This window comes from Somniosus microcephalus, chromosome 25, assembly GCF_052327205.1.
Source record: "Somniosus microcephalus isolate GS21.2 chromosome 25, FLI_Smic_1.0, whole genome shotgun sequence".
NCBI lineage: Eukaryota > Metazoa > Chordata > Chondrichthyes > Squaliformes > Somniosidae > Somniosus > Somniosus microcephalus.
In genome coordinates this window covers 33,289,559-33,309,334 of record NC_141011.1, presented here as the reverse complement: position 1 = coordinate 33,309,334, position 19,776 = coordinate 33,289,559, and the positions used below count along the sequence as shown (strand labels likewise).

Sequence of the window (19,776 nt, the reverse complement as noted above, 5' to 3'; positions counted from 1 at the left end):
GAAACACAACAAATAAATAAATAATAAAACGACCCACTAGCTAGCACAATTATCAACAAATTAGATTGCAGATCCTGAGATAGTGCAATTCATTGCCAGATATATCTCAGAACTGAGGTATGTGGAGAGATCTCAGCAATTTATCTGCCCCAGGCCACCAGGCCCAGGAGTGTCGGTGCTATCAGACCCAGGTCACACTGGGCCTAGAAGTGTCGGTACCATTGGGCCTAGGCCACCAGGCCCTGGAGTGTCGATACTATCAGGCCCAGGTCACACTGGGCCTAGGAGTGTCGGTACTATCAGGCCCAGGTCACACTGAGCCTAGGAGTGTCGATACCATCAGGCCCAGGCTACCAGGCCTAGGAGTGTCAATACCATCAGGCTAAGGTCACACTGGGCCTAGGAGTGTCGATACTATCAGGCCCAGGTCACACTGAGCCTAGGAGTGTCGATACCATCAGGCCCAGGCTACCAGGCCTAGGAGTGTCGATACCATCAGGCTAAGGTCACACTGGGCCTAGGAGTGTCGATACTATCAGGCCCAGGCCCAGCAGTGGCTGGTAGTCACTGTAGGGAGGAGGAAACACTCCCTGCCTCAGCTCACTCAGCTGCACCTGTGCAACAAACAAAAAGAAGGGGCCCGAGTCTCTCACCTTCTTTTCTGCCAAACTTATTGTGTCTTTTTCACACACTGTGCAGCCGGTTTCAAAGGTCCAAACCTTCGGAATGTAGTTCCCCAAATAGTTCAGCTGTATCTTAAAAGTAAAGAATTCAAACAGTTAAAATAGTCTGAGAGAAACAGACAGAGCGTCCTCCTAATGATGAGTTATATCCCCCCCTACCCAATTTGGTATCATCTGCAAATCTTGACACTATACCTCTAACTCTCAAGTCCAAATTATTTATGCATATGATGAACAACTGTGGTCCCAGCACAGAACCCTGTGGGACACTACTTCCCACTCTCTGCCAGTCTGAGAAACTTCCTTTAACTCCTACCTAGCCTGTGTTTTCTGGTTTGTAGCCATCCTTTAATCCATTCTGTTACCAGGCCCCTGTCTCCACACACCCTGACCTGTCATGAGTCTCTTATGTGGCACCTTACGTGGCCTTCTGAATGTCCATGTGTACCACATCCACTGCATTGCTCTCGTCTACGCTATTACTCCTTCAAAGACTCCAATAAGGTTGGTTAAACATGACCTTCCATTTAGAAATCTATGGCAACTATTATTTATTGTATTCTCCAAGTCTAGGGGCTAGATTTTCAGTTGCTTGCGCCAGCAGTTAGCGCCTTAAGAGAAGTGATTTTCGGGCGCTATGCGTGTAGCGGCCGGGCGCAGCGCAGTTTGCGCCCCGCCCCAAATTAAGTTGCCCGTTAGCGCCGGCGCAAAGTTTAGCGGCCGCCCGGATGCGCGCGCAGAAAATGACGTCACATCCTCGTGCAACGCCCTTTGGCCGCCCCGAATCCAAACTTCAGTTGGATCGCCCCATTGTGCCGCCTCCTCCTCCTCCTCCTCCTCCTCCTCCTCCTCCTCCTCGTCTTTTCGCCCCCAGACTCTGCCTTTGAAAAAAACACATGCACCCTTCCCCTTTAAGAGCTCACTGGCACCAGAGTGTCTGCCGTGCGCTGCGCCCGAGCTCGGGTGTTGCGCTCTGCACCACCGGCTTAGCGCCTAAAGACTGTAGTGGAACGCCTCTTTTAGCGCTCCACCAACCTCTTAGGGCGAAGCCACTGAATTTCCGGCAACGGGGCGCTACTTTGGGGCGGGCGCTAACTTCGGGCGGGCGCTAAGGGTAGCGCCCCAAAACTGTCTATACTGAAAATCTAGGCCTAGATATTTTGTTATTTCATCTTTTGGAAAAGATTCCAGTATCTTTCCTACCACTGACATTAAGCTAACTGGTCTATAGTTCCCTGGATTAATTCCATCTCCTTTTTTGAAGGTAGAAATATTATTTGCTGTTCATCAGTCCTCTAGCACTATTCCATTTCTGTTGAATGTTTATATATGGACACTGGTGCCGCTATTTTCTCCTCCTTAGCTTCTTTGAGTTTCAGCCTTCACCGGTGCAATCCATCTGGACTTGGGTCCTTGTCCTCCTGAAGTCTGTTTGGTTTTGCCTGTCTTTCTATCCTAACTGTTGTAATATCCTTCTTGACTTTTGTCATTTCATCTCTGGTAGAAAACTGAGGCAAACGATCCTTCTCATTTCAGTATCATCTCCTGTGATTTTATCGCATTCAGCCTTTAGTGGCCCTGTCCCCATCTTAAATGGTGTGAATCATGGGGTATAAATCATCAACAGAAATGGAGTGAACCATTTAAGAAGCAATTGGATGCCACAATGGGGGATGTTGGAATCTCAGTAGATGGGCCGAATGGCCTTCCTGATCCGTAATGAACTTGTGATCGTGACCGCAGTTACACGCCTACCTTTGTGGGGCCGTTGCCATGGATGATGACGGGTAGCGAATCATATGCCACATTTCGTGCTCTCACTTGTCCATCCTCGAATTTCAGAACCACTTCGTCTGCCAATCAGAGAGAGAGAGAGAGAGAGAGACCAGCGGTTGAGAGACTGTTTGTGCACAGCTAGATCCCAAGATTAACACTTGCTGCAGTAGGAACTTTCACTCTTAAGCAATAAATTCTTTTTACTTATCTTGAAGTTACATTATTAAAGTCACCATCTCGGAGATTAAAACAAAAGGCACAAAAGTGCAGATGAGAAAAATCTAAAAGAAAACACAATGTTCTGAAAACACTCAGCAGATTGGTGTCTGTGGAGAGAGAAGCTCAAGCATTAACCTCTCCACTCTCTCCCGCTAAATGTCTCCAGCGTTTTCTGTTGTTACCTCTCTGCACACTGATGGGAGAGAACAAGGAATGTCCAATGCTCAGTGACTGCTGCGATCCCAGCCTTCACCGGCAGCCAGCACTCGGGGCAGTTACCAAATTCCATTGTCTACTGGAACCTGACCGTCAGACGGTAACCGGCACTGCGACAGCTCTGCCCGGAGTAGTTAACTACACCAGCACGGCGAACCTTCACTCCACCATCTCAAGCAGCCACAATGCTATTTACCAGCGAGAGGTCACTCCCTGAACACACTCCTCGTGACATTTACTGATCAGAGGGTCACTGCCCTACGGAATCGGCCTCAAATATTAGGTGAGATGATAGTTGTACGAACCCACGGACTATTTTTCCAGAGCTGGGACACACTGTTTGTTTGTTTGGGCTCAGTGAATGGATGCCTTATTGTGCGATTCCTGACCGTGGTTCAACAAACCTTGTGAACATAGTGAGCTGGGACTGGATCCCAACCCTCACCTACCCAGTGCTCCATTCAAATTCTGAAACATCCGACTCCTGTGGTCCAGGGTAATGTTCAAACTCGCCTGGAGAAAAAGTGGAAAGAAGGTAAATAAGAACAGAAAGATCTTACTGTGTGAATGAACAGAGAGTTACTGACTGTAACCGTACAATTTTCCACTAGATATCCATTGAATTCTATATTCTTTCAACATTCCCTTCAGTTCCTTACCCTCTTCTCCGGATCCAGGTATGTTTTTGTATAGAAGAGTTGATCATCATCTTTGTCCTGTAGATCCCAGGGTACCACGAGTTGGTAAAGATCCGGAGCAAAGCCAATAAATCCTGAAATTCCCAGAAAAGTAGTTTATGATGTTGTATCACACCCTCGCACTGTAATCCTGACCCTGCCTCCTGTGAATATTACAGAGAGATTGGAACAAAGCAGCACAGCACAGATGCTTTACATGTGCGCACAGACACTGACACACACGCTTGCCCACAGACACAAACACACACGTGAAGACGGATACACATGAATACAGACACCTGCACATAGATACACACAAATGCACATATGCTCATTTACACATAGACACACATGTGCACACACATTTCCATACAAACAAGTTGTTTTATGGAAACACAAGACACCACACATAGACACAGACATCCACACACAAGCTGCTTTATACACACACACACACACACACACACACACACACACGTACACTGTGCCTATTACACCCAGAGGCTGAACTCTGTACAACAAACACTGAAACCAACCTCCGGAATTGAGGAATCGTTTGCCATCCCGTACATGGGGGTACTTGACCTCAAGGTGGCGATTGGGCCAAATAAAGACCTCGGCAGCGAAGACCACTTTGTGTTTTGTCTGATGAAACTTCTTCAATAATTCTTCAGGCCCTGATGCAAATATCACATCATAGCTGCAAAAACATCACAAAATCAGTCATGAAAGAAAGACTTGCATTTCGATAGCACCTTTCACAACCTCAGGATGTTCCAAAGTGCTTTACAATCAATGAAGTACTGTTGAAGTGCAGTCACTGTTGTAATGTAGGAAACGCGGCAGCCAATTTGCACACAGCAAGATCCCGCAAACAGCACTGCAATAATGACCAGATAATGGCCTAGAAATTGGGTTCTGGTCTTGCCAGGGCTGTAGCGCCAGAAAGTTTGCGCCAGCGGTAATGCGGCAGCGCCCGACGAAAATTCGGGTGCGCCGGGCCCAGACGGCGGCGGGCGCTAAAACCCTCCTTTAGCGCCTCAAAACGGGCGTGAACTTGGATTTCCCGGCGCTAATCCCCCGCTGCGGCACCCGATGCGGTGCGGCAGGCGGGGGAACTGCAGGCCTCCTCCTCCTGTTAAGGAGGAGCTGCCTGCAGCCGACAACTGTCCGGCGGATTGACCCGACATCTGAGCCCGGCACCTCGGGGAAGTGCCGGGCTCGCATGAGACACTGATCAGGGCCGCGGGGGGGGAATGCAGGAGTCCGGGAAGGGAGGTGCGGGCAGGCGGCCGCCGGGAACGCGGCCGGCCGCCGCTCCACCTTTATGCGCCGGCGCACACTGGGGGAAGACTCTGTTGCCAGAGTCTTAGTTGCGCCTGCCACGGGCGAGGCGGGCGCAACTGAATTTCAGCTTGGGGCCGGGTTACCACGGCAACCGGGACGCTGCGCACACCGATGACGTCATCGGTGCCGGCGCAGCGCTACCGGTCTACCGCCGCGGAAGGGCCCCAGGCAATTTAGGAACCGGCGCCAATTGCAGCGCTAGGCCCTCTAGCGCCGCAAAATCGGCGCTAAGGGCACTGAATTTCTAGGCCAATCTGTTTTAGTGATGGTGATTGAGGGATAATTATTGGCCAGGATACCAGGGAGAATGCCCCTGCTCTTCTTCAAAATAGTGCCGTGGGATCTTTTACACCCACCTGAGAGAGCAGACGGGGCCCACCCTGTGCTGGGAGAGACCTCCTCATCCTGTGCTGGGAGAGACCCCCCCACCCTGTGCTGGGAGAGACCCCACCCTGTGCTGGGAGAAACCCCACCCTGTGCTGGGAGAACACCACACGATCAGACTCTACCTGTCCACAAACAGAATGACCAGCTCCTTTGCGGTGGCGTACGGTTTCAGGGCTTCCTTGAGAATCCGAACTTTCTGCCCTCCTCCTGAAGTTTGAGACACATCTCCACCTGTCCACTCCTCGCCCAGACCCAACACCTAGAAATGCAAAGAGGAACAACTTCAACAGCTAAATAAACACCCAGAGCAGGAACAAGGCAACGGCTAAACTGCTCCCGAATGAGGGGCCAGGAATGAACTATCCTGCTTATTAGGAACAAAATGTTGTGACTGAGCAGGGATTGGTTGCTGAGCAGAGGTTAGTGAAGCATTCCGGCACAGCCTTTGTGTGGACCTGTTATATATTGTCCCTTGAGTGGAGGGGTGTCTGAGCTTTTGTATTCATGACCTTCGGTCAGGAGGAGGGAGGATGCAAGGGCTGATTTTCGGAGTATTGTACTCGGTTCCAATGGACCCGCGCCCAACACATAAGATGATAAATCAACTGGCAATTCCCCACAGTGTGCCCGTGATTTGTCGATAGCCTGACCACTGGCCGAGATTTCCTCATTGTCCTTATAAAACTAAATCCTTCCTTCCAGCAATTTGCACACACCTCGACTCGCGGAAACTAACAGATCCCAGTGTTCAGAGTCAGGATTCATCCACCAATGATGTGAAAGCACTGAGAACAGCCCTTTCCCATCCTCCAATCCCAGAACATTCAAACATAGCCAATCAGAACCATAAACACCGAGCGAGCGGCTGGCTTGGCGACAGTCTATAGTTTGGACACCATCAGAACATTAACTTTCAGATCAGAAACATTATACAAGTAACACTGCTGAAAGAATAACAGCCTCAGTTAGCCGAGCGGGTGTTAGTCTGACAGAGAACCATCGTGCATTAGTGAGCCAAGCCCGGCTGACCACTGACACCAGTTGCTGATCTAGTCTCATTGGTTGTTAGTGTTAGTTGATGAGTAATCGGTTACAAATCGTTTCACCTTAACCGTGTAATTGAAGAAGTTTGCAGATCTCATGAAACGCTTGAATCCATCCGTCTCTTTCGTGGCAACAGTGAAAACCAAGAGATTTTCTGCAGCAAACAATAAAAAGGAGAGTTTGTACCAGAGACACACACAGCCCACACTCTCTGCACTGTACCCCAGACACTGACTCACAGCCCACACCCTCCGCACTGTGCCCCAGACAGCCCACTCCCTCTGCACTGTACCCCAGACAGCCCACTCCCTCCGCACTGTACCCCAGACAGCCCACACTCTCCGCACTGTACCCCAGACTGCCCACACTCTCCGCACTGTACCCCAGACACCGACTCAGAGCCCACTCCCTCCGCACTGTACCCCAGACAGCCCACACCCTCCGCACTGTACCCCAGACACCGACTCAGAGCCCACACTCTCCGCACTGTACCCTAGACAGCCCACACCCTCCGCACAGTACCCCAGACACCGACTCAGAGCCCACTCCCTCCGCACTGTACCCCAGACAGCCCACACTCTCCGCACTGTACCCCAGACACCGACTCACAGCCCACACTCTCCGCACTGTACCCCAGACAGCCCACACTCTCCGCACTGTACCCCAGACACCGACTCACAGACCACACTCTCCGTACTGTACCCCAGACACCGACTCACAGCCCACACCCTCAGCACTGTACCCCAGACAGCACACTCCCTCCGCACTGTACCCCAGACAGCCCACTCCCTCCGCACTGTACCCCAGACAGCCCACACTCTCCGCACTGTACCCCAGACAGCCCACACTCTCCGCACTGTACCCCAGACACCGACTCACAGCCCACTCCCTCCGCACTGTACCCCAGACAGCCCACTCCCTCCGCACTGTACCCCAGACACCGACTCACAGCCCACACCCTCCGCACTGTACCCCAGACAGCCCACACCCTCCGCACTGTACCCCAGACAGCCCACACCCTCCGCACTGTACCCCAGACAGCCCACACCCTCCGCACTGTACCCCAGACAGCCCACACTCTCCGCACTGTACCCCAGACAGCCCACACCCTCCGCACTGTACCCCAGACAGCCCACACCCTCCGCACTGTACCCCAGACAGCCCACACCCTCCGCACTGTACCCCAGTCACAGCCCACACCCTCCGCACTGTACCCCGTCACAGCCCACACCCTCCGCACTGTACCCCAGACAGCCCACACCCTCCGCAGTGTACCCCAGACAGCCCACACCCTCCGCACTGTACCCCAGTCACAGCCCACACCCTCCGCACTGTACCCGACAGCCCACACCCTCCGCACTGTACCCCAGTCACAGCCCACACCCTCTGCACTGTACCCCAGACAGCCCACACCCTCCGCACTGTACCCCAGACAGCCCACACCCTCCGCACTGTACCCCAGACAGCCCACACCCTCCGCACTGTACCCCAGACAGCCCACACCCTCTGCACTGTACCCCAGACAGCCCACACCCTCTGCACTGTACCCCAGACAGCCCACACCCTCCACACAGTACCCCAGACAGCCCACACCCTCCGCACTGTACCCCAATCACAGCCCACACCCTCCGCACTGTACCCCAGACAGCCCACACCCTCCGCACTGTACCCCAGACAGCCCACACCCTCTGCAGTGTACCCCAGACAGCCCACACCCTCCGCACTGTACCCCAGTCACAGCCCACACCCTCTGCACTGTACCCCAGACAGCCCACCCCCTCCACACAGTACCCCACAGTGGAATTTAAGAAAGACTTGCATTTATATTGCATCTTTCATGACCTCAGGACGTCCCAAGGCGCTTCACAGTCAATGAAGTATTTTATGAAGTGTAGTCACTGTTGTAATGTCGAGAATCGCGGCAGCCAATTTGCGCACAGCAAGCTCCCACAAACAGCAATGTGATAATGACCAGATAATCTGTTTTAGTGATGTTGGTTGATGGATTAATATTGGCCAGTACGCCAGGGAGAACTCCCCTGCTCTTTTTCAAATAGTGTCTTGGGATCTTTTACATCCACCTCAGAGGGCAGGCGGAGCCTCGGTTTAGCGTCTCATGAAAGGCGGCACCTCTGACAGTGCAGCACTCCCTCAACACTGCACTGGAACTGTCAGCCTGGATTATGTGCTCAAGTTGCTGGAATGGGATTTGAACCCACAACCGTCCTACTGAGAGGCGACAGAGTGCTACACACTGAGCTACTGCTGACAAGCATTATAGGGAGGGACGCTGAATTCGGTGAGGTTGCAGGGGTGAATGGTACCTAGTGAGCAGACCTGTCACCGTGCTGGAGATTGGTGAGCAGGCCTGTCACTGTGCTGGAGATTGGTGAGCAGGCCTGTCACTGTGCTGGAGATTGGTGAGCAGGCCTGTCACTGTGCTGGAGATTGGTGAGCAGGGCCTGTCACCATGCTGGAGATTGGTGAGCAGGGTCTGTCACCGTGCTGGAGATTGGTGAGCAGGGCCTGTCACCGTGCTGGAGATTGGTGAGCAGGGTCTGTCACCGTGCTGGAGATTGGTGAGCAGGGTCTGTCACCGTGCTGGAGATTGGTGAGCAGACCTGTCACCGTGCTGGAGATTGGTGAGCAGACCTGTCACCGTGCTGGAGATTGGTGAGCAGACCTGTCACTGTGCTGGAGATTGGTGAGCAGGACCTGTCACTGTGCTGGAGATTGGTGAGCAGGTCTGTCACCGTGCTGGAGATTGGTGAGCAGGACCTGTCACTGTGCTGGAGATTGGTGAGCAGGGCCTGTCTCCGTGCTGGAGATTGGTGAGCAGGCCTGTCACTGTGCTGGAGATTGGTGAGCAGGGCCTGTCACCGTGCTGGAGATTGGTGAGCAGGGTCTGTCACCGTGCTGGAGATTGGTGAGCAGGGCCTGTCACCGTGCTGGAGATTGGTGAGCAGGTCTGTCACCGTGCTGGAGATTGGTGAGCAGGGTCTGTCACTGTGCTGGAGATTGGTGAGCAGGGTCTGTCACCGTGCTGGAGATTGGTGAGCAGGGCCTGTCACCGTGCTGGAGATTGGTGAGCAGGTCTGTCACCGTGCTGGAGATTGGTGAGCAGGCCTGTCACTGTGGTGGAGATTGGTGAGCAGGGTCTGTCACCATGCTGGAGATTGGTGAGCAGGACCTGTCACTGTGCTGGAGATTGGTGAGCAGGGTCTGTCACCATGCTGGAGATTGGTGAGCAGGGCCTGTCACCGTGCTGGAGATTGGTGAGCAGGCCTGTCACTGTGCTGGAGATTGGTGAGCAGGTCTGTCACCGTGCTGGAGATTGGTGAGCAGGTCTGTCACCGTGCTGGAGATTGGTGAGCAGGGCCTGTCACTCTGCTGGAGATTGGTGAGCAGGCCTGTCACCATGCTGGAGATTGGTGAGCAGGGCCTGTCACCATGCTGGAGATTGGTGAGCAGGCCTGTCACTGTGCTGGAGATTGGTGAGCAGGGCCTATCACCGTGCTGGAGATTGGTGAGCAGACCTGTCACTGTGCTAGAGATTGGTGAGCAGGGCCTGTCACTGTGCTGGAGATTGGTGAGCAGGGTCTGTCACTGTGCTGGAGATTGATGAGCAGGTCTGTCACCGTGCTGGAGATTGGTGAGCAAGTCTGTCACCGTGCTGGAGATTGGTGAGCAGATTGTCACTGTGCTGGAGATTGGTGAGCAGGGTCTGTCACCATGCTGGAGATTGGTGAGCAGGCCTGTCACTGTGCTGGAGATTGGTGAGCAGGAACTGTCACTGTGCTGGAGATTGGTGAGCAGGCCTGGCACCATGCTGGAGATTGGTGAGCAGGTCTGTCACCGTGCTGGAGACTGGTGAGCAGCCCTGTCACTGTGCTGGAGATTGGTGAGCAGGGCCTGTGACCGTGCTGGAGATTGGTGAGCAGGGTCTGTCACCGTGCTGGAGATTGGTGAGCAGGCCTGTCACCGTGCTGGAGATTGGTGAGCAGGGTCTGTCACCGTGCTGGAGATTGGTGAGCAGGCCTGTCACCGTGCTGGAGATTGGTGAGCAGGGCCTGTCACTGTGCTGGAGATTGGTGAGCAGGCCTGTCACTGTGCTGGAGATTGGTGAGCAGGGTCTGTCACCGTACTGCAGATTGGTTAGCAGACCTGTCACTGTGCTGGAGATTGGTGAGCAGGGTCTGTCACTGTGCTGGAGATTGGTGAGCAGGGTCTGTCACCATGCTAGACATTGGTGAGCAGGGTCTGACACCGTGCTGGAGATTGGTGAGCAGGGTCTGTCACTGTGCTGGAGATTGGTGAGCAGGGTCTGTCACCATGCTAGACATTGGTGAGCAGGTCTGTCACCATGCTGGAGATTGGTGAGCAGGGTCTGTCACCATGTTAGAGATTGGTGAGCAGGTCTGTCACCGTGTTGGAGATTGGTGAGCAGGCCTGTCACCATGCTGGAGATTGGTGAGCAGGGTCTGTCACCATGCTGGAGATTGGTGAGCAGGACCTGTGACTGTGCTGGAGATTGGTGAGCAGCGTCTGTCACCATGCTGGAGATTGGTGAGCAGGACCTGTCACTGTGCTGGAGATTGGTGAGCATGGTCTGTCACCATGCTGGAGATTGGTGAGCAGGCCTGTCACTGTGCTGGAGATTGGTAAGCAGGTCTGTCACCGTGCTGGAGATTGGTGAGCAGGGCCTGTCACCGTGCTGGAGATTGGTGAGCAGGTCTGTCACCGTGCTGGAGATTGGTGAGCAGGATCTGTCACTGTGCTGGAGATTGGTGAGCAGGGTCTGTCACCGTGCTGGAGATTGGTGAGCAGGGCCTGTCACCGTGCTGGAGATTGGTGAGCAGGTCTGTCACCGTGCTGGAGATTGGTGAGCAGGCCTGTCACTGTGGTGGAGATTGGTGAGCAGGGTCTGTCACCATGCTGGAGATTGGTGAGCAGGACCTGTCACTGTGCTGGAGATTGGTGAGCAGGGTCTGTCACCATGCTGGAGATTGGTGAGCAGGGCCTGTCACCGTGCTGGAGATTGGTGAGCAGGCCTGTCACTGTGCTGGAGATTGCTGAGCAGGTCTGTCACCGTGCTGGAGATTGGTGAGCAGGTCTGTCACCGTGCTGGAGATTGGTGAGCAGGGCATGTCACTCTACTGGAGATTGGTGAGCAGGCCTGTCACTGTGCTGGAGATTGGTGAGCAGTTCTGTCACCATGCTGGAGATTGGTGAGCAGGGCCTGTCACCATGCTGGAGATTGGTGAGCAGGCCTGTCACTGTGCTGGAGATTGGTGAGCAGGGCCTATCACCGTGCTGGAGATTGGTGAGCAGACCTGTCACCGTGCTGCAGATTGGTGAGCAGGGCCTGTCACTGTGCTGGAGATTGGTGAGCGGGGCCTGTCACTGTGCTGCAGATTGGTGAGCAGGGTCTGTCACTGTGCTGGAGATTGGTGAGCAGACCTGTCACCGTGCTGGAGATTGGTGAGCAGGGCCTGTCACTGTGCTAGAGATTGGTGAGCAGGGCCTGTCACTGTGCTGGAGATTGGTGAGCAGGGTCTGTCACTGTGCTGGAGATTGATGAGCAGGTCTGTCACCGTGCTGGAGATTGGTGAGCAAGTCTGTCACCGTGCTGGAGATTGGTGAGCAGATTGTCACTGTGCTGGAGATTGGTGAGCAGGGTCTGTCACCATGCTGGAGATTGGTGAGCAGGCCTGTCACTGTGCTGGAGATTGGTGAGCAGGAACTGTCACTATGCTGGAGATTGGTGAGCAGGCCTGGCACCATGCTGGAGATTGGTGAGCAGGTCTGTCACCATGCTGGAGACTGGTGAGCAGCCCTGTCACTGTGCTGGACATTGGTGAGCAGGGCCTGTGACCGTGCTGGAGATTGGTGAGCAGGGTCTGTCACCGTGCTGGAGATTGGTGAGCAGGCCTGTCACCGTGCTGGAGATTGGTGAGCAGGGTCTGTCACCGTGCTGGAGATTGGTGAGCAGGCCTGTCACCGTGCTGGAGTTTGTTGAGCAGGGCCTGTCACTGTGCTGGAGATTGGTGAGCAGGCCTGTCACTGTGCTGGAGATTGGTGAGCAGGGTCTGTCACCATACTGCAGATTGGTGAGCAGACCTGTCACTGTGCTGGAGATTGGTGAGCAGGGTCTGTCACCGTGCTGGAGATTGGTGAGCAGGGTCTGACACCGTGCTGGAGATTGGTGAGCAGGGTCTGTCACTGTGCTGGACATTGGTGAGCAGACGTGTCACCGAGCTGGAGATTGGTGAGCAGGGCCTGTCACCGTGCTGGAGATTGGTGAGCAGGCCTGTCACTGTGCTGGAGATTGGTGAGCCGGTCTGTCACCGTGCTGGAGATTGGTGAGCAGGGCCTGTCACCGTGCTGGAGATTGGTGAGCAGGCCTGTCACTGTGCTGGAGATTGGTGAGCAGGGTCTGTCACCATGCTGGAGATTGGTGAGCAGAACCTGTCACTGTGCTGGAGATTGGTGAGCAGGGTCTGTCACCATGCTGGAGATTGGTGAGCAGGGCTTGTCACCGTGCTGGAGATTGGTGAGCAGGGCCTGTCACTGTGCTGGAGATTGGTGAGCAGACCTGTCACTGTGCTGGAGATTGGTGAGCAGGCCTGTCACTGTGCTGGAGATTGATGAGCAGACCTGTCACCATGCTGGCGATTGGTGAGCAGGACCTGTCACTGTGCTGGAGATTGGTGAGCAGGGCCTGTCACCGTGCTGGAGATTGGTGAGCAGGACCTGTCACCGTGCTGGAGATTGGTGAGCAGGGCCTGTCACTGTGCTGGAGATTGGTGAGCAGGGTCTGTCACCGTGCTGGAGATTGGTGAGCAGGGTCTGTCACCATGCTAGAGATTGGTGAGCAGGTCTGTCACCGTGCTGGAGATTGGTGAGCAGGGTCTGTCACCATGCTAGAGATTGGTGAGCAGGTCTGTCACCGTGTTGGAGATTGGTGAGCAGGCCTGTCACCGTGCTGGAGATTGGTGAGCAGGCCTGTCACTGTGCTGGAGATTGGTGAGCAGGGTCTGTCACCATGCTGGAGATTGGTGAGCAGGACCTGTCACTGTGCTGGAGATTGGTGAGCAGGGTCTGTCACCATGCTGGAGATTGGTGAGCAGGGCCTGTCACCGTGCTGGAGATTGGTGAGCAGGCCTGTCACTGTGCTGGAGATTGGTGAGCAGGTCTGTCACCATGCTGGAGATTGGTGAGCAGGGCCTGTCACTGTGCTGGAGATTGGTGAACAGTCCTGTCACTGTGCTGGAGATTGGTGAGCAGGGTCTGTCACCATGCTGGAGTTGGTGAGCAGGACCTGTCACTGTGCTGGAGATTGGTGAGCAGGGTCTGTCACCATGCTGGACATTGGTGAGCAGGCCTGTCACTGTGCTGGAGATTGGTGAGCAGGTCTGTCACCGTGCTGGAGATTGGTGAGCAGGGCCTGTCATCATGCTGGAGATTGGTGAGCAGGGTCTGTCACTGTGCTGGAGATTGGTGAGCAGGGCCTGTCACCGTGCTGGAGATTGGTGAGCAGGGCCTGTCACTGTGCTGGACATTGGTGAGCAGACATGTCACCGAGCTGGAGATTGGTGAGCAGGGCCTGTCACCGTGCTGGAGATTGGTGAGCAGGCCTGTCACTGTGCTGGAGATTGGTGAGCAGGTCTGTCACCATGCTGGAGATTGGTGAGCAGGGCCTGTCACTGTGCTGGAGATTGGTGAGCAGGCCTGTCACTGTGCTGGAGATTGGTGAGCAGGGTCTGTCACCATGCTGGAGATTGGTGAGCAGAACCTGTCACTGTGCTGGAGATTGGTGAGCAGGGTCTGTCACCATGCTGGAGATTGGTGAGCAGGGCTTGTCACCGTGCTGGAGATTGGTGAGCAGGGCCTGTCACTGTGCTGGAGATTGGTGAGCAGACCTGTCACTGTGCTGAAGATTGGTGAGCAGGCCTGTCACCGTGCTGGAGATTGGTGAGCAGGGCCTGTCACTGTGCTGGAGATTGGTGAGCAGACCTGTCACTGTGCTGGAGATTGGTGAGCAGGGCCTGTCACTGTGCTGGAGATTGGTGAGCAGACCTGTCACAGTGCTGGAGATTGGTGAGCAGGCCTGTCACCATGCTGGAGATTGGTGAGCAGGGCCTGTCACTGTGCTGGAGATTGGTGAGCAGGGCCTGTCACCATGCTGGAGATTGGTGAGCAGGGCCTGTCACCGTGCTGGAGATTGGTGAGCAGGGCCTGTCACCGTGCTGGAGATTGGTGAGCAGGGTCTGTCACTGTGCTGGAGATTGGTGAGTAGGCCTGTGATGAGGAAGGAGTTTGTATTTGTTCAGACCAAGTCTGACAAACAGCAGCCATCTTTTGTATTTACATTTTCTATGTACATTAGACTTAACATTTATAGTTATGGCAGTTTCAGTCACCTCTGAAGCTGACTTGTGTAGAAATAGTGAGAGCGGTGAAGGCCCCCGCACACATAGACGAGGAGAGGTCAGGGCCCACATCAGGTGACTTTCCCTAGTGACAGAAGGCTTTCTCTCAGTCAGGCCCATCTCTCCTCAGAGTCCAGCCCAGTGTAGTCTGAGCTTGCACACCAGGAATCCATTTACACAGCCCCAACATCTCTCTGAGCTCGACACGCTTCATATCCGTCCCTCACCTCTTTTAAAATGATCAATTTGTTAATTCCAATTGTTTCTGAAACCATCTAAACAAGTCTGGCTCACTGGGAGAGTTTGGCGGGGCAGATTTGGGGAGAGTGATTTGTGGGATTTGGGGAGAGGTGTGGCCGGGGGGCGCGCGGGGGTGGGAGTTCGGGGTTCGGCGAGGGGGGAAGTGGATGTTTGGGGGGGTGGAGGTGAACCACAAACCTCGGGCTAATCAGCTGGTAGAGGAAAAATGTAATTTTATACAGAAACAGAGTTAATTAATAAATGCTCGGCCAATATATCAAATCCCATCACAGACTGGGAGACATCCACCAGCTGCAGGACCTTAAGGAATCCGAGTCCCGGTGAGTGAATTGAAGTTGGAAGGCAATCCGAGAATTTGTGATCCTTCACAAAATGACTGCTCGGGAATCGCACCGCGCTCACTGCAGCCGGAGCCCGGCTCTTGGTGCGATGGCTGTCGGCTCCAGGCTCGGCTCCAGCCACTCACTCACTCAGCCTTTTGGGTAACTCCCTCCCCCACCACACCCGCTCCACGTCAGCACATCTGTCCTCCCAAAGGAACATCTGTAAACCCAAACAATTTTACAACTCCCCAGGCTGGCCTCTCCCCAAGTGAAGGAAATGTTGCTCATGTCTGGGTTTTGTTTTGAAAGCTTGTTTGAAAGTCGAGGTATAAAGTTTACACTGTTGCTGCAGCTGGGTACTTCCAAACTGGTTCTACCAAGGCAGATTCTGTACTCCGAACTCTACCGTCCATCAATCGGAGGATGTAATAGGATTCCAGCTCAGGCTAGAGACATTCCTGCGCTGAAACCTAAAACCTGACCCCCTCCCAGCTCACACTAACCCCCCCTCCCAGCTCACTGATCCTCCCTCCCAGCTCACACTGACCCCTCCCAGCTCACACTGAGCCCCCTCTCCCTCCCTCCCAGCTCACACTGACCCCCCCTCTCCCTCCCTCCCAGCTCACACTGACCCCCTCCCTCCTTCCTCACACTGACCCCCCCTCTCCCTCCCACCCAGCTCACACTGACCCCCCCTCTCCCTCTCACCCAGCTCACACTGAACCCCCCTCTCCCTCCCTCCCAGCTCACACTGACCCCCCCTCTCCCTCCCTCCCAGCTCACACTGACCCCCCCTCTCCCTCCCTCCCAGCTCACACTGACCCTCCCCCTCCCAGCTCACACTGAACCCCCCTCTCCCTCCCTCCCAGCTCACACTGAACCCCCCTCTCCCTCCCTCCCAGCTCACACTGACCCCCCCTCCCTCCCAGCTCACACTGACCCCCCTCTCCCTCCCTCCCAGCTCACACTGACCCCCCCTCTCCCTCCCTCCCAGCTCACACTGACCCCCCTCCCTCCCTCCCAGCTCACACTGACCCCCCCTCTCCCTCCCTCCCAGCTCACACTGACCCCCCTCTCCCTCCCTCCCAGCTCACACTGACCCCCCCTCCCTCCCAGCTTACACTGACCCCCCTCTCCCTCCCTCCCAGCTCACACTGACCCCCCCCTCCCTCCCAACTCACACTGACCCCCCCTCCCTCCCAACTCACACTGACCCCCCTCCCTCCCTCCCAACTCACACTGACCCCCCTCCCTCCCTCCCAACTCACACTGACCCCCCCTCCCAGCTCACACTGACCCCCCCTCCCAGCTCACAATTCACAATTCAAATCGCTTTATTGGCATGATAAGTTACATCTTATGTTGCCAAAGCATCAAAATACATTTATGGTTGAGCACATAAACGCAGTTCTATTCATACAGTGTATAAACAGGTATATCCCTGAGTGTATAAATATACATTCGCATTGTTTATATATATTCTTTTCTTAGTTTACTGGTTGTCCCTCTGTTCATGGCAAGCTGTAACATAGTGTGCCGCCAGTGTTACACAGCTTCTCTCCTCTCCCAGTAGGAATGGGAGTTTTTGGTTGTCATTCAGATTTCTGAATTCAGGGCATATTTGTGAGAATTTTTGGTAGAAATTCTCCCTGATGTCCTGATATTTTCCACAGGCTGTGAGGAAGTGCATCTCTGTCTCCACTACTCCCTGACTGCAGTGACAGCATATCCTGTCTTCTCTTGGCAGCCTGGTCTGCCTGTGTCTGCCTTTTTCGATCGCTAGGCTATGTTCGCTAAGTCTGTACCTTGTCAAGGTTCTTCTCAGTTTGTTATCCTTTACCATGGTCAGGTAATCAACTATGTTGTATTGTCTGTTTAGGGCCAAGTAGCAATTGAGTTTGCTTTGGGTTTTTGTTGTTTCTGCCCAATATGTCAGATATTTTTCCTTTTGCTTAGCGACGATTGTGTTGGGTCGAATTCTTTGTGTTACCCTGTCACTGTCCTGGGGCTGGGTATTGTTAGTAGTTACTTCACTGAGTCCCAGGACTAGTTGACTGAGGGTATTCTTCTTTATGGTCAGCTCTTGGCATTTCTGGGCGTCGTAGTGATAGCATTGGGGGTTGCTCATTTGTAGGTGATTCCAAAATTTGGTGGCTCTTTTTTGGATAGTGATTATTAATGGATATTGGCCTAGTTCCGCCCTGCATGCATTGTTTACTGTTTTCCTTTGAGTCCGGAGGATACTTTTACAGAATTCTGCATGTAGGATCTCAATTGGGTGTTTGTCCCATTTTGCGAATTCTTGTTGAGTTAGCGGTCCCCATACCTCACTGCCATAGAGTGCAATTGGTTCAATTACTGATTTGAAAATTTTGAGCCAAATGCTAATTGGGATTTCTATTTGGATTGATTTTTTGATGGCATAGAAAGCCCTTCTTGCTTTCTCTTTCAGTTCATTCACAGCCAGTTTGAAGTTTCCCGTAGAACTGATTTTTAAGCCCAAGTATGTGTAGTTAGTGGTTTGTTCAATTTTGGTTGTTCCTACTGTGAAATTTATTTTGGGTCCCTGATGTTTGGATCTTTGCTGGAACACAAGGACTTTGGGTTTTTTTGGGATTTATTGTCAGGGCCCAAGTCTGGCAGTACGACTCCAGCAGGTCCAGGTTCTGCTGTAGACCCTCTTTAGTTGGTGACAGCAGAACCAGGTCGTCTGCATAGAGGAGGAATTTAACCCACACTGACACCCCCTCCCTCCCAGCTCACACTGACCCCCCCTCCCTCCCAGCTCACACTGACCCCCCCTCCCTCCCAGCTCACACTGACCCCCCTCCCTCCCAGCTCACACTGACCCCCCCTCCCTCCCAGCTCACACTGACCCCCCCTCCCTCCCAGCTCACACTGACCCCCCCTCCCTCCCAGCTCACACTGACCCCCCCTCCCTCCCAGCTCACACTGACCCCCCTCCCTCCCCCCCAGCTCACACTGACCCCCCCTCCCTCCCCCCCAGCTCACACTGAACCCCCCCTCCCTCCCAGTACCCCAGCTCACACTGACCCCCCCTCCCTCCCTCCCAGCTCACACTGGCCCCCCCTCCCTCCCAGCTCACACTGACCCTCCCTCCCTCCCAGCTCACACTGACCCCCCCTCCCTCCCTCCCTCCCAGCTCACACTGACCCCCCCCCATCCCCCCATCCCAGCTCACACTGACCCCCCCCTCCCCCCTCCCAGCTCACACTGACCCCCCCTCCCTCCCTCCCAACTCACACTGACCCCCCTCCCTCCTTCCCAGCTCACACTGACCCCCCTCCCTCCCTCCTCCCAGCTCACACTGACCCCCCTCCCTCCCAGCTCACACTGACCCCCCTCCCTCCCAGCTCACACTGACCCCCCTCTCCTCCCAGCTCACACTGACCCCCCTCCCTCCCCAGCTCACACTGACCCCCTCCCTCCCAGCTCACACTGACCCCCCTCCCTCCCAGCTCACACTGACCCCCCCTCCCCTCCCAGCTCACACTGACCCCCCCCCTCCCTCCCCAGCTCACACTGACCCCCTCCTCCCCTCCCTCCCCAGCTCACACTGACCCCCCTCCCAGCTCACCTCTTTCTCCCCTTTGCTACAAAGCCCATTCTTCAGTTTATTTTACTGACGAACGCCGGGTCACTTTTCCCTCCATTTCACAGCTCATTTTTACCCCCTCCCCATGGTATCTGATCCATGTGGGCCCCCGAGTCTCTCCCTTGTCCCCCCCGACTCCCCCCCCGCAGTTACCTTTTGGGATCGGATGTCGCCGAGTTTCACTTTTAGACAGGATAATTGGGTGAATAAAATCAGAGTTAGGATCGGCAGTGTCAGGAACAGCGAACAAACTCTCCGAGTGCAATCCATCGCAGCCTCCGTCTCTGCACTCACTCACTCACTCACTCCTTCTTCTTCTTTCCGCTCCACTTTCCTTGTCAGAGCTGAAGCTGGGGCCAGAGATGCAGCAACACCTCCCCTTCCCCCTCACATCATCGCGTTTTACAGGGCTGAACGTCACTTTCAACAGACCGGCCCCTCTTCCTGGGGTAACCGCGCGACAGCCCCTAGCCCACGTACACACACAATACACAGAGAGTGCACACACTATACACAGAGAGTGCACACACTATACACAGAGAGTGCACACAATACACAGAGACTGCACACACTATACACAGAGACTGCACACACAATACACACAGACTGCACACAATACACAGAGACTGCACACAATATACACAGAGAGTGCACACAATACACAGAGAGTGCACACAATACACAGAGACTGCACACACTATACACAGAGACTGCACACAATACACACAGACTGCACACACAATACACAGAGACTGCACACACAATACACAGAGACTGCACACACTATACACACAG

The 19,776-nt window shown here is 54.3% G+C and overlaps 1 protein-coding gene across 2 annotated transcripts in view; it reads right to left on the bottom strand.

The window, feature by feature from the left end:
* The window catches only part of plod1a (procollagen-lysine, 2-oxoglutarate 5-dioxygenase 1a), a 43,368-nt gene extending 23,918 nt beyond the window's left edge, over window positions 1-19,450 (bottom strand). The window contains exons 1-8 of one of the 2 annotated variants that reach the window (XM_085967148.1): window positions 19,135-19,450; window positions 6,412-6,503; window positions 5,428-5,564; window positions 4,108-4,271; window positions 3,554-3,666; window positions 3,344-3,407; window positions 2,439-2,536; window positions 654-755 (exon numbers count right to left, since the gene is read on the bottom strand). In XM_085967148.1, the coding sequence (XP_085823274.1) occupies window positions 654-755; window positions 2,439-2,536; window positions 3,344-3,407; window positions 3,554-3,666; window positions 4,108-4,271; window positions 5,428-5,564; window positions 6,412-6,447 (714 nt within the window). In that variant the 5' untranslated portion in view covers window positions 6,448-6,503; window positions 19,135-19,450. The remainder of the gene's footprint in view (window positions 1-653; window positions 756-2,438; window positions 2,537-3,343; window positions 3,408-3,553; window positions 3,667-4,107; window positions 4,272-5,427; window positions 5,565-6,411; window positions 6,504-19,134) is intronic. The other variant, XM_085967149.1, reaches the window with a different exon arrangement.
* Between the last annotated feature and the right edge of the window lie 326 nt (window positions 19,451-19,776).